Source organism: Podarcis liolepis (genome assembly GCF_965112155.1).
Source record: "Podarcis liolepis genome assembly, chromosome: 17".
Classification (NCBI taxonomy): Eukaryota; Metazoa; Chordata; class Lepidosauria; order Squamata; family Lacertidae; genus Podarcis; species Podarcis liolepis.
The window spans coordinates 28,910,844-28,923,744 of record NC_139571.1 but is presented as its reverse complement, the minus strand read 5'-3'; the positions used below and the strand labels follow the sequence as shown (position 1 = coordinate 28,923,744).

General features: G+C 45.9%; 1 protein-coding gene across 1 annotated transcript; it reads left to right on the top strand.

Moving 5' to 3' along the window:
• Positions 1-1,135: 1,135 nt before the first annotated feature.
• SLC46A2 (solute carrier family 46 member 2) lies at positions 1,136-12,561 on the top strand. Its single transcript, XM_083481531.1, has 4 exons — positions 1,136-3,664; positions 6,568-6,651; positions 7,978-8,134; positions 11,678-12,561. The coding sequence occupies exons 1-4, from the start codon at positions 2,620-2,622 to the stop codon at positions 11,733-11,735; spliced, it is 1,344 nt and encodes a 447-aa protein (XP_083337657.1). The 5' UTR covers positions 1,136-2,619; the 3' UTR covers positions 11,736-12,561.
• Positions 12,562-12,901: the final 340 nt, after the last annotated feature.

The following is a 12,901-nucleotide window of genomic DNA, read 5'->3' as shown; positions in this document are numbered from 1 at the left end:
GGTTGCAGGGGGTGCTTCTAGGACAGACAAGATAAATGGGCTGAGAGCAGCAATTGATCATCAGGCAGTCCAGCAAAGACAGCTATTGATCCAGAAAAGAAGAGAGGGAAAATAAGGGTCAGTGTTTCCTTCTTCTTTTTAATGAGACAATTGATGTGCATGGAGGGCTATTCTGCTACACAGTAGGTATGGAAACACAGTTAGCTCTTTGCTATGGAAAGCCCAAGGGATTGGGCTGAGTGGTCCCTGCCAGGTAATTACGTAAGGATTTTAGAGGAGAGAGGCTATTTTGGAAGATGCACCCCTGTGTTCTGTCTAAATATTATTTTCCACTCCACGAGACTGTAGCAGAAACCAGATGCCCTGTAAGGCTGATAGACAGGTGTTGCCAAGAAAGGTCCCTGATACCTGGTGCGGTTTGCACTTTTTAAAAAATGTCATTTTTATTATAAACAAGACAACAAGCAATTTATTTATTTTTTTAATGACCGAAATGGTTAAGCGTCAGCATAGGAAGGCCGAGAGAACATTTGTGTTTTCTTTCTGGAATGCAAGCCTGCCACTTCTATTACAAAACCGAACTCTCTGTTTTAATACAGTTTTATTTATTCTGCTAAAGAAACACACACACAAAACAACAGAACATATCCAATCGGAAAATTTGACGAATCAATAGACGTTAAAAAACACACCAGTCAATACAAGATGATCAAACTGTAGATACAATCATCATCATCATCATCAGCAGCAGCAGCAGCAGCAGCATCATTTGTATGCTGCCTTTCCATAGTTAAAACAATGCTCAAGGCCGCTTACAACATGACAAGGTTTACTTCAGGGGGAGGCAAGGTTTACCTTGCCTGGGCTGTTGTTGTTTAGTCGTTTAGTCATGTCCGACTCTTCGTGACCCCATGGACCAGAGCACGCCAGGCACTCCTGTCTTCCATTGCCTCCCGCAGTTTGGTCAAACTCATGCTGGTAGCTTCGACCTCTGTCGTCTCCTTCTCCTTGTCATCTCGTCCTCTGTCGTCCCCTTCTCCTTGTGCCCTCCATCTTTCCCAACATCAGGGTCTTTCCCAGGGAGTCTTCTCTTCTCATGAGGTGGCCAAAGTCTTGGAGCCTCAGCTTCAGGATCTGTCCTTCCAGTGAGCACGCAGGGCTGATTTCCTTCAGAATGGAGAGGTTTGATCTTCTTGCAGTCCATGGGACTCTCAAGAGTCTACTCCAGCACCATAATTCAAAAGCAGTGAACTCACCTGGGCTAGTTCACTCCAGCGGAGATCCCTCCATGGGCCAGATTATGTGCACGCGTGTGAGTGGCACAGCCACAATTTCCGGTGTCTGCACAGACATGATTTCTGGCGTCTGCACAGACGCGATTTTCAGTGTCTGAGTATGCGCAGATGCAATTTCCAGCACCGCAGAAGTGAGTCCCCACGCCGCGCTGTGCCTGTTTAGCACAGTGCATGGGGACTCGCCGAGTGGGCAGCTCGGTTCGGGGGCGACTCGTGGGCTGGTTAAATGACCCACGTGGGCCGTTTGTGGCCCATGGGCCTTAGGTTGCCTACCCCTGGTTTACATAATTGCCAACATAACAAAAGTCATAAGCAATAAATAAAGCACATCAAAAGGTACACAACCAAATGGAAAACAATTTCCACAAAAATCATAAAAACTAAAACTAAAAAGACAACATTAATATCAATAACAATTTAAAATGGCAGAGATAAAAAATTAAAAAATTAAAAATCATAAATTTGAAAAAAACACACAACATGGATGAAAAATACATTTGGGTAGGCTTGCCTAAACAAAAAAACCCCACAAAACTTTTCAGGAGACGTTGAAAACAGCACAACAAAGGAATCTACCTAATATTAATGGATGTCTTCATGCTAAAGACTTGACAAATGACAATATTCACTCCACCTGCTTCTCTCCCTGCCTCTTCCTCTGTCTAATTGTCCCTTTCGCTTGCTTCTCAACTATGCTGGTACAAGCCTGCTTTGGGAACTATTAGAAAAAAGTATCTGCTGCTGTCATTATCTATTTTTTCATCTGTGTGTGTGTGTGTGTGTTTCCAAAGAGCCTTGTAATCCTACCCTATCACCCAGTCCCCACAAGCATACACAGAAAGTGTCATGGTTGTAGCCAGGATTTTTGTTGGGGGGTGGGCAGAACCGATGTGGTTAGTAAATTAAGTATTTCTATTGTTTCACTTGATCTAGGGAGGTGGGAGCTGGCCCCTGCCTGCCCCCCTCTTGGTTACAACCATGGGAAGTGCCCTGATTATTTGGCTGAAAAGAAACTGACCAAACTGCTTTCACTTCCTAAAATGAGAAGGAGAAATTCCCCAGGCAGGACCATGTGACCTCTTGAAGCCACACCAGGAAGAGTAAGAGAGTGTAGGCGGACTCCAAACAGAGAGTGAGAGAGAGAGAGAGGTGAATGTTTGTCTGTGTCTGTTTGTCTCTGCCCTGACTCCTGAGCAGCTTTCTGCCTCTGAAGCTAATATAAGCAGTCTTGCTTTTATAACCAAAATCAGAAACCCTGATCTGGCTCCCAGCCTCTTTTTCTGCCCTAATCAAAGGGATCGACAAACAGAACCTTCCTGTGACCATGCTTGGTGGGATGGAGATGAGGACCTGGATTGAGCCTGTGGTTGCCGGGGCTCAGCTTGCAAGCTCTTTCTACGACACCGGGCTGCTTCTAGTGGTGAAGAACTACTACAACCAGACCAACTCCTCGGCTCACTCCAACGAGAATTCTCAGCAGAAAGCCATCTCCAACTTCTTCATCATCTACAAGCTTCTCGACGGCTTGACGCCGCTGCTGTCGGCTTATGGCCTGGCTAAGCTGGGCGACCTGAAGAGCAGGAAGATCTCCATCTGCGTGCCTCTCCTGGGCTATTTGCTCTCCCGGATCCTGCTGCTGCTCCTCATCCTGCAAATGTGGCCCATCGAGGTGATGTATGGGGCTGCTGTGTTGCACGGGCTGTCTGGAGGCTTCACCACGTACTGGGCCAGTGTCATGGCTCTGGTGTCTAAGGGCTCTTCCGAGAGCAGGCGATCGCTTCGCCTCATCGTCGTCGAGCTCATCTACGGCATAGCTGGCTTCGTGGGGAGCATCGCTTCTGGGCACCTCTTTGTCAGCTTCCACCTCAGCTATCGCCACGGCGCAGTCCTGGTTTCTTGCAGCATTGCCTTATATGCTTTCTGTCTCCTCTACAGCCTCTTTGTCCTCAGGGTCCCCAAGACTGCAAGGTCTTGTCCTCTTGCATCCTCAGAGCCAAACCATCCGGACATCAAGCTGGCTGAGGATGATGGCGGAGAGCCTCACTTCCATGAGAGTCGCTCCTCTATGGTACCTTCCAAGCTCATCATTGCCATGCTTTTTGTGGCCGCCATAATGTATGACTCAACTGTGGTGGGAGCCATGGATGTGCTGCCATTTTTTCTCCTGAAGGAGCCCCTGAGCTGGGGGCCGGTATATATTGGCTATGCCAACGCTGCTGGCTATCTGATCTTTATCACCAGCTTCCTGGGAGTTTTTATGTTCTCCAGGGTTTTCAGAGACACCACCATGATTATGATGGGGATTGTGTCTTTCTCAGCTGGCATCCTCATCATGGCCTTTGTGCGATGGACGTACCTGTTTTACGTTGGTGAGTAGAGCCATTCTAACTTAGTGGGTTTATTGTACTTCTGTTCTGATGTCCCTTGTGAATTCTTGAGTATGGCTTACATGAGGTACCCAAGATCCTCTTTAGGCACTAACCAGGCAACACGGGTGGCACTGTGGGTTAAACCACAGAGCCTAGGACTTGCTGATCAGAAGGTCGGCGGTTTGAATCCCTGCGACGGGGTGAGCTCCCGTCTTTCGGTCGCTGCTCTTGCCAACCTAGCAGTTCGAAAGCACGTCAGAGTGCCAGTAGATAAATAGGTACCGCTCTGGCGGGAAGGTAAACAGTGTTTCCGTGCACTGCTCTGGTTTGCCAGAAGCGGCTTAGTCATGCTGGCCACATGACCCAGAAACTGTACGCCGGCTCCCTAGGCCAATAAAGCGAGATGAGCACCACAACCCCAGAATCGGTCACGACTGGACCTAACGGTCAGGGGTCCCTTTACCTTTACCTTTATTCTGATGTCCCTTGTGAATTCTTGAGTATGGCTTACATGAGGTACCCAAGATCCTCTTTAGGCACTGACCAGGCAAGTCGAATTCTGCATCGATAAAACCTCAAGTTCTGAGACTTTTATAAATTTTAGAGATTCACACAATAGTATATTGCACACTTCTTCTAGGTTTGACAAAGGAGCTGTGCAGGCCCTCAGAGCATCACCACCAGCTATTGGCAGTCTTGCCCACCCTTCCCTCTCACTTTTGAGATTCCATCAGGCATTAACCATACACTCCCAAGCATGCCTTGAGTAATCACAAGGGCTAGTAACTCTAAAGCTAAGGTTGCCATGATCCCAGATTCTGCCTCCAATTCTGTCCTGCGTTGTGGGGAGGTGCAGCATTAATTCCCATATGCAGCAGAATAAGGCGATAAAATATATATTCATATTATTTATTAAATTTGTATACCGCCCTATACCCGTAGATCTCAGGACAGTTCACAACACGGAAGTGTTTCCCAGGTCAGATTGCAGGTTGGGGAGCAAACTCCGGCTTTTTGCCGACACTGAGCAAAAAATAATAACAATAATATAAAAGAATATAAAGGGAAAGTGAAAAGAGAAAGAGTTGCATTCATTTGATGCATGCAGGAAGTTGTGATGTAGCGTGGGTGACAGGCTGCGCTGCACTGATAATGGGCAATGTCAGCCTTGGTGGAAGAAAATATCCTTGCTTGTTATGTCTCTCTGAAGATCTCGGAGCAAAACATGTGGGTGTAGCTGAGCCAAACCTGTTTCCAAAGGGTATCGCATAGCAACCACAAACCATGCACTCATTCTGGTATTCTGCACTACATTGGCAGAAAGCTATTAATACCTTCCTCAGAAGTGTTGCTCAATGCTTGAAGGTGCTTCCTTGTCCTCCCGTTCCAGTTCAACCTGTATTGTTCCATTTTTGCACACCTGTGGGACTGTGTATATCTGCTTTTCCTGACCTGGTGCTGTCCAGCTGTTTTGATCTACAACTCCCATTACCCTTGCCTACTACTAGTCATGCTGGCTCAAGTTGGTGGGAGCATTAATCCAAAACATCTGGAGGCTGCCAGCTGTTTGCCGGGCTACAATCAATAACAGGCTATTGTTCCAAATGCGGGAAGCAGAGCAGAGTTAGAAGACATTTCCTGGTAGAAAGTTAATATTTGCAAGATTCCCAGAGAGCTTACCTGACGGAAGAGATCTTACAGCACAATCTTCTGCATGTTGAGTCTGGTGTTAGTCCCACTAAGTGGGGCTTACTCTCAGAAAAGTGTGTACAGGATTGCAGCCACAATTAAATAGGCTTTAATAAATGAATGAGCTGGTGGCAGATGTATAAAAGTTCACACAATGTTTTCATAGAATTGTAGAGCTGGAAAGGGGTCACAAGGGTCATCTAGTCCAACCCCCTGCAATGCAGGAATCTTTTGCCCAACGTGGGGCTCAAACCCACGTCCCTGAGATCATGAGTCTCATGCTCTTCCAACTGAGCTATCCAGTGAGGAAAAGCAATGATACCTCCTTTTTAGATTATTCACTGGCCCCGACTTGGTGGAACGCTCTGTCACAAGAGACTAGGGCCCTGCGGGACTTGACATCTTTCTGCAGAGCCTGCAAGACAGAGCTGTTCCGCCTGGCCTTTGGTTTGGACTCAGTCTGACCCTTATGTTTCCCTCCCCTTATGGTCTTGATTTATCGACTACTTTTAAAATGAGGCAGCATTTTAAATTGCATTTTAACCTGTATTTTAAATTGGTTTGTGTCCCCCCCCCCTTATGTTTTTCACTGTGATTTCATTGGTGTTAGCCTCCCTGAGCCCAGCTCTGGCCGGGGAGGGTGGGGTATAAATAGTTTTTTTAAATATTATTTTTTTAAATTATTATTATTATTATTATTATTATTATTATTATTATTATTATTATTATTATTTATTAGCTTGTGCTTTTTAAGCTTTAACATGTGCACCACTTCAACTGCAGGGACGCGGGTGGCGCTGTGGGTTAAACCACAGAGCCTAGGACTTGCTGATCAGAAGGTCAGCGGTTGGAATCCCCGCGACAGGGTGAGCTTCCGTTGCTCGGTCCCTGCTCCTGCCAACCTACCAGTTCGAAAGCACGTCAAAGTGCAAATAGATAAATAGGTACCGCTCCGGCGGGAAGGTAAACGGCGTTTCCGTGCGCTGCTCTGGTTCGCCAGAAGCGGCTTAGTCATGCTGGCCACATGACCTGGAAGCTGTACACCGGCTCCCTTGGCCAATAAAGCGACATGAGCGCCGCAACCCCAGAGTCAGCCATGACTGGACTTAATGGTCAGAGATCCCTTTACCTTTACCTTACTTCAACTGCTAGGCAGTGGAAGTTTGGTCTGGTGATTACATGAACTCTCTCCGTTACATTCTCTTCTGCTCCAGCCCGTGGTGTGATGTTGTTTGCCCTCATTCCCTTGCCGACCATCAGATCTTTGCTGTCGAAACACATAGAAGGAACTTCCTATGGTAAGTTGCTGCTTTGAACATCTTGGCATTGTTCATTTAAATGCAAAAAAAAAAAAAAAGTTTACTTATTTCGTTCAGAATAAGACTATGAAGACAGACACATTTCTATCATTTTGTGTAGTGGATCTAAGAAGGATAGATTCCCTCACCTCCATCTTTTAAATATCATCATCGTACATGACATGGGTGATCAATAGATTAACTTAATGGTGTAGGCATCTAACTTGGAGCAGACCGAATTAATGAAAGATCTCTAAGCAAGCTGCCTGATGGTACTAGATGCTAAAGCCAGACTTGGTTCCTTTTTTTAAAAAAAAAAATGCTTTTATTAAAGATTTTCTTGGGTTACAAAATCCATTGCCTGCTGACCAACAGAGAGTCTCCCCCTCCCCCAATAAGTAGCAATACGTACTAGCAAATGTATTGTTACAAAAGTTGGGTGCCATCCCCACTCTCTCCCAAACAATAGCAAGATCCCAGGGGGGTCCAGGCACTCACCCCAGGTCTGTGTTCCTTTGGAGAATTAAGACATGGTGGAGACTGACTTAGCTTTTTTATAAAAAAAATGGCTTGTTCACCTATTTACACCTTCAGTCTGCATGGACAGGTTCCAGGTCTTACAGCAAGGTAATTTCAAGAGGGGCTTGTCCCCCACAGCAGTGCAGCCAGCCTTCAGCTAGCCTGCCCAAGATGGATCCCAGTCTTTTCTCTCTCTTCTTCCCAGAACACCTTGTTCAAAAACGCTCTTTTCCTGCCACCTCAAACACACAGCCTTGGCAACACCTGTGTCTCCAGCCCAAAGGATTCCTCTCAGGTGGTCCATCGACCCCTTTTATCATGATAAAAGATCTGCTGTTTGCAAGGCCAGCCAGGCTAGTTTGCATAATCCAGCCCAGGAATTCCTTGTCTGGCACAGTTCTGTAGCCTGTACTTTCATCCATACCCCAATTAATTAAAATCCTACCATTTATCAATTTTTAGGATTTAAGCCCCCCACCCCCAAATGTATAATGGTACTGTGCCCGGGTTTCTTTTACAGTCACTTTTTGGGCTGCAATAAATTCTGACCTTCCGTCTGCTGCCAGGTAGCAGAAATAAGCTGTTTATTATTTATCGGCTCACTTTTCAGAAGCCAAAAGAGATATGATTTTAAAAAGCCCTTAATTACTCTGGGGCTCTTTAGCTTACTTTCAGCATGATATATCTCCACCTTGGCCATCTTTTAAAAATTTAGAAAGCTTGGAAAGTGACAAATAAAAAGCAAAGCTGTTGAAAGTAGTCGTTGAGTGTTATTTTATTGTGTTCCACTTCCACTCTTGTTTCTAGGAAAGGTGTTTGTCTTGCTGCAGCTTTCACTGGTGATCACAGGTGTTGTGACCTCAGCTGTCTATAACAAGATCTACCAAAACACCTTGGAGTGGTTCAGTGGATTCTGCTTCCTGTTGTCATGTGGTGTAGGATGCCTCAGCCTCATCCCTATCAGGTAAGCAAGGCAAAAGGTAAACTGCTATTCTGACAGCCTGCCCTTTCAAGAGGATTGTTTTTGTATCTGTGTGTGGCTCATAAAATCTCTTTTATTTGATCAGGGGTTTTATTTAACTTTTAGCTCTTGTTTATTATTCTAGGTCTGCTCTGTGTTTCTGTGTGTAATTGGTATCTTTCAGTTGGCTTGCTGTTTTCAAAACAATTACTGTATTTTTCGCTCTATAAGATGCACCAGACCACAAGACGCACCTAGTTTTTGGAGGAGGAAAAACAAGAAAAAAAATATTCTGAATCTCAGAAGCCAGAACAGCAAGAGGGATCGCTGCGCAGTGAAAGCAGCAATCCCTCTTGCTGTTCTGGCTTCTGGGATAGCTGCGCAGCCTGCATTCGCTCCATAAGACATACACACATTTCCCCTTACTTTTTAGAAGGGGAAAAGTGAGTCTTATAGAGCAAAAAATATGGTAGTTTTGCCTGTTTTAGAAGTGATTAGCTCTCTTTTATAATATTTTTTTTTCCATATAGAAAGTTACATTTGTTACTCAACAATTATATTCCAGTTCAACCAAACTAATGACTTCCTGCTCGCCCAATGCTCGCCCAACATTAATGTTCATAACCCAAATTGCATACAATTGTGTTTTAAGGGTCTGTCTTATCAAATTTCATCCTCTCCAACATGTTTCTTAATACGTTCTGCTATTTTCTTACATTTCAAACCCTGCTGTGGCCTTCATGTATGGGAAATAACTTTTTATAAAGACTAGAAAAGATTCCCAGTCTTCTTTGAAATATTCTTTTATCAGAAGTGATGAGGTATTGAGAGGGGCACAGAGTGCTCCAGCAACTGCCCCAAACTTGGTGCCTTCGAGCTCCCAACATTCACAGCCATTGGTCTCATACAAGTTGGGTTTGATGTGAGTTGTCCTCAAGAAACATATTTAGGGGAGAACTGCTTCAACTGCTATCTGAGGACTGGAGGGAGGGGCAGGTTCAAATCCTCACTCAGACATGAAGCTTACTAGCCAAACTTTGGCCAGTTGCTATCTCTCAGACTAACCTACTCTATAAGGCTGTTGTGATTGGATCCCAGTATGTTTCCAAGCACAATTCAAAGCATTGGTGCTGACCTTTAAAGCCCCAGCCTTGGCCCCTTATACCTGAAGGAGTGCCTCCACCCCCCATCATTCAGCCAGAATCTGAGGTCCAGCTCCAGGGGCCTTCTGGCCGTTCCCTCCCTGCGAGAAGTGAGCTAACAGGGAACCAGGCAGAGGGCCTTCTCAGTAGTGGTGCCCGCCCTGTGGAATGCCCTCCCATCAGATGTCAAGGAGTTAAGTAACTATACAGCCATTAGAAGACATGTGAAGGCAGCCCCGTATGGGGAAGCTTTTAATATTTGGTGTTTTATTGCCGTATTTTTTGCTCTATAAGACTCACTTTTTCCCTCCTAAAAAGTAAGGGGAAATGTGTGTGCATCTTATGGAGTGAATGCAGGCTGCGCAGCTATCCCAGAAGCCAGAACAGCAAGAGGGATCGCTGCTTTCGCTGCGCAGCGATCCCTCTTGTTGTTCTGGCTTCTGAGATTCAGAATATATTTTTTTTCTTGTTTTCCTCCTCCAAAAACTAGGTGTGTCTTATGGTCTGGTGCGTCTTATAGAGTGAAAATATGGTATGTTTTTGGTTTGGAAGCCACCCAGATATGGGTGGATAGCCACCCAGATATGGAAGCCAACCATCCAAAATATGGTTTGGAAGCCACCCAGAGTGGCTGGGGTGACCCAGTCAGATGGATGTGGTATTATTATTATTATTATTATTGTTTATTATTATTATTATTAGTAGTAGTAGTAGTAGCAGCAGCAGCAGCAGCAGCAGCAGCAGCAGTATCTGCTTTGCCAAACACCTTTGTGAGTTTTACAAGGTGGCAATGGCTGGGCAAATTGCCAAATTGTGAGCATTTGCCCTGTATAGTGGGCTACTCTTGAAATTTGGCAGAGGCTCCATCAGCTTGTGTCCCAGACTAGCTCCCTAGTACAGTGGTACCTTGGGTCTCAAACTTAATCCATTCCAGAAGTGCATTCGACTTCCGAAACCATTCGAAAACCAAGGCGCCGCTTCCGATTGGCTGCAGGAGCTTCCTGCACTCAAGCAGAAGCCGTGTCGGACGTTCAATTTCCGAGAAACAGCACAGTTTTGCAAGGAAGCCCACAAAAGTGAAAAGCTCTTTTTGAAGCATGGGTTGCATGGTTACCTAGAAGTCATGCTGTAGCAGTGGAGTTCCTACACTGGCAAAAGGTTGCACTAGAGGATCTATCGACCCCCCACACATTTATTTATTACCAGCCAGCCTATGCATGACCTCTTGGAGGCGATTCTCGCTCATGCATACACAGTGGCGTAGCGTGGGTTGTCAGCACCCGGGACAAGGCAAGTAATTTGCGCCCCCTAACACGTGGATTTGCGCCCCCTAATCCATGGATTTTCGCCCCCTAACCCTAACCCCCAGATGTTGCGCCCGGTGCGGCCGGCCCCCCCTGCACCCCCCATGCTACGCCACTGTGCATACAGCTAGGCAACCGGCTGCATACAAGGTGTTACTTCTCAATCTGCCAGCAGATGGAGACACCTGCTACCCTTTTCTCAGCCACCGTGGCCAACGTTAAAGTCATCCTCCACAGCAGATTCTTGTGAGCTGGAGAACACCATCCACACATAAGGGGGAAGTTTGCAGAAGTACCAAATTAAAAAATGCTGAGGGTTGTTAGGTAGTCCAGTTCCCTTCACAAAGCTGCAGTCCCTGGGGAGAGGGATTGATTGTTGAACCACTCTGGTAACTGTAGCTCTGTGAGAATTGAGGTTGTCTAACAACTCTCAGAGGGACGCGGGTGGCGCTGTGGGCTAAACCACAGAGCCTAGGACTTGCCAATCAGAAGGTTGGCGGTTCGAATCCCTGCAACGGGGTGAGCTCCCGTTGCTCGGTCCCTGCTCCTGCCAACCTAGCATTTTGAAAGCACGTCAAAGTGCAAGTAGATAAATAGACACTGCTCCGGCGGGAAGGTAAACTGTGTTTCCGAGCACTGCTCTGGTTCGCCAGAAGTGGCTTAGTCCTGCTGGCCACATGACCCGGAAGCTGTACGCCGGCTCCCTTGGCCAATAAAACAAGATGAGTGCCACAACCCCCGAGTCGTCCGCGACTGGACCTAATGGTCAGGGGTCCCTTTATCTTTTTTAACAACTCTCAGCACCCTTAACAAACCACAGCATGTCTGTTTAAAGTATCATCCTAGTGCTTTAAATGTATAATGTGAGTGTGACCTTGTTGCAGGTCCCACTTCTCCCTAATACTTTATTTTATAAGCCATCTGGTCGCTGATTATGCTACTTTGGTTTGGGCAATATTTTTTTTTTTAAGATATGACTTCCAAACAGGAAAATTGTACATTTCAATCCTGTTCTTGGGATTAAGAACAGGCACACTTATCCCTTTGATTTTACACATCAATTCCTCCCTGTGTTTTGCTTCTTTCTCTCTCCCCTGCAGTATTATAGCATGGAAGCAAAAGGCACCATCTGGTTCACTTGAGATTTTGACGGACTGAGAGCAGAAGGAAGTGGCTGTACCTATTTCAGAAGCAGACGTACAGATCAAGAGCATGACTTGAGGGGCCCAGCAGTTGGGCTGCTTGAAAGATGGCCTGCGTCTTGCAATTACCTGCATGGAGAGAGATGTTCGGTATCTATTGACTGGTCTCCATAGCATTTCAAGGGGATGGTACTGCAGGTTAAAATCAAGATGCAACAAGTGAGACAATTGGCAGCTACAGAAGAAGAGGTGGCATTGTCACTGTAACATGATTCTCCTTCCACCCAAAACAGTTGCCATCGCTAATGCCAATTCCGTCATCTGCATCACTCCAGCTCTGAAAGCAAATGTCCTCCCCTCTGTAAGCAACAAGTGTCTTGCTACCCTCTTTCTAGATAGAGCAGAACATGCCACACTAGAGGCCTTCAAACAAAAGCAGGTCAGAAGCTCTCGATTGCCCACACTGAGCAGTTGGGTTAGACTATATGGCTTCCAGTGACCCCTTCCAGCTCTATTCATCTATCTCACTGAAGTTGCAGTAGCATTTGAGGTCCAGCTCTGAGGGCCTTCTGGCGGTTCCCTCGTGGCCAGAAGTGAAGTTACCAGGCAGAGGGGTTTCTCAGCAGTGGCGCCCTCCCTGTGGAACACCCTCTTGTCAGATGTCAAGGAGATAAAGAACTACACAACTTTTAGAAGAATCTGAAGGCAGCCCTGTATAGGGAAGTTTTTTAAATGTTTGATGTTTTATTATGTTTTTATATTTTGCTGGAAAGTGCCCTGAGTGGCTGGGGCAACCCAGTCAAATGGGTGGGGTATAAATAATAAAACTGTTGTTGTTGTTAGCTTTCATAGTATGAGTTGGAATGTTTAAGGGACCACAGACTGCTGCTTCTTCATGTGCATGTCTTCAATGTGCGACTTCACATTCTTACAGATGTCCTTACAACAGGATCCAAGGAGGGAGGAGAGCAGTTGCTCACACTTCCTTGCTAGGGGAATAGAAGCAATGTTCTATAATCCTCTTAACAGTGACTGGACCAGCCAGTCAGCAATTCCACTCAGGAGTGAGTATATACACTTTGGCAAGATATATCTATCTAATGGTTTCTTTCCCCCAACAGACTATTCATCACATTGTGCTGCAACTCAGCAGGGCTTTGCTCCATTATACCCTTGTCTAAA

Bases quoted from the DNA above. Each gene is read 5' to 3' on its own strand.
- SLC46A2 (XM_083481531.1), top strand. From the start codon at position 2,620: ATGCTTGGTGGGATGGAGATGAGGACCTGGATTGAGCCTGTGGTTGCC. The intron at 6,652-7,977 runs GTAAGTTGCTGC...TCTTGTTTCTAG, and splicing joins CATAGAAGGAACTTCCTATG to GAAAGGTGTTTGTCTTGCTG. The intron at 8,135-11,677 runs GTAAGCAAGGCA...TCTCCCCTGCAG, and splicing joins CTCAGCCTCATCCCTATCAG to TATTATAGCATGGAAGCAAA.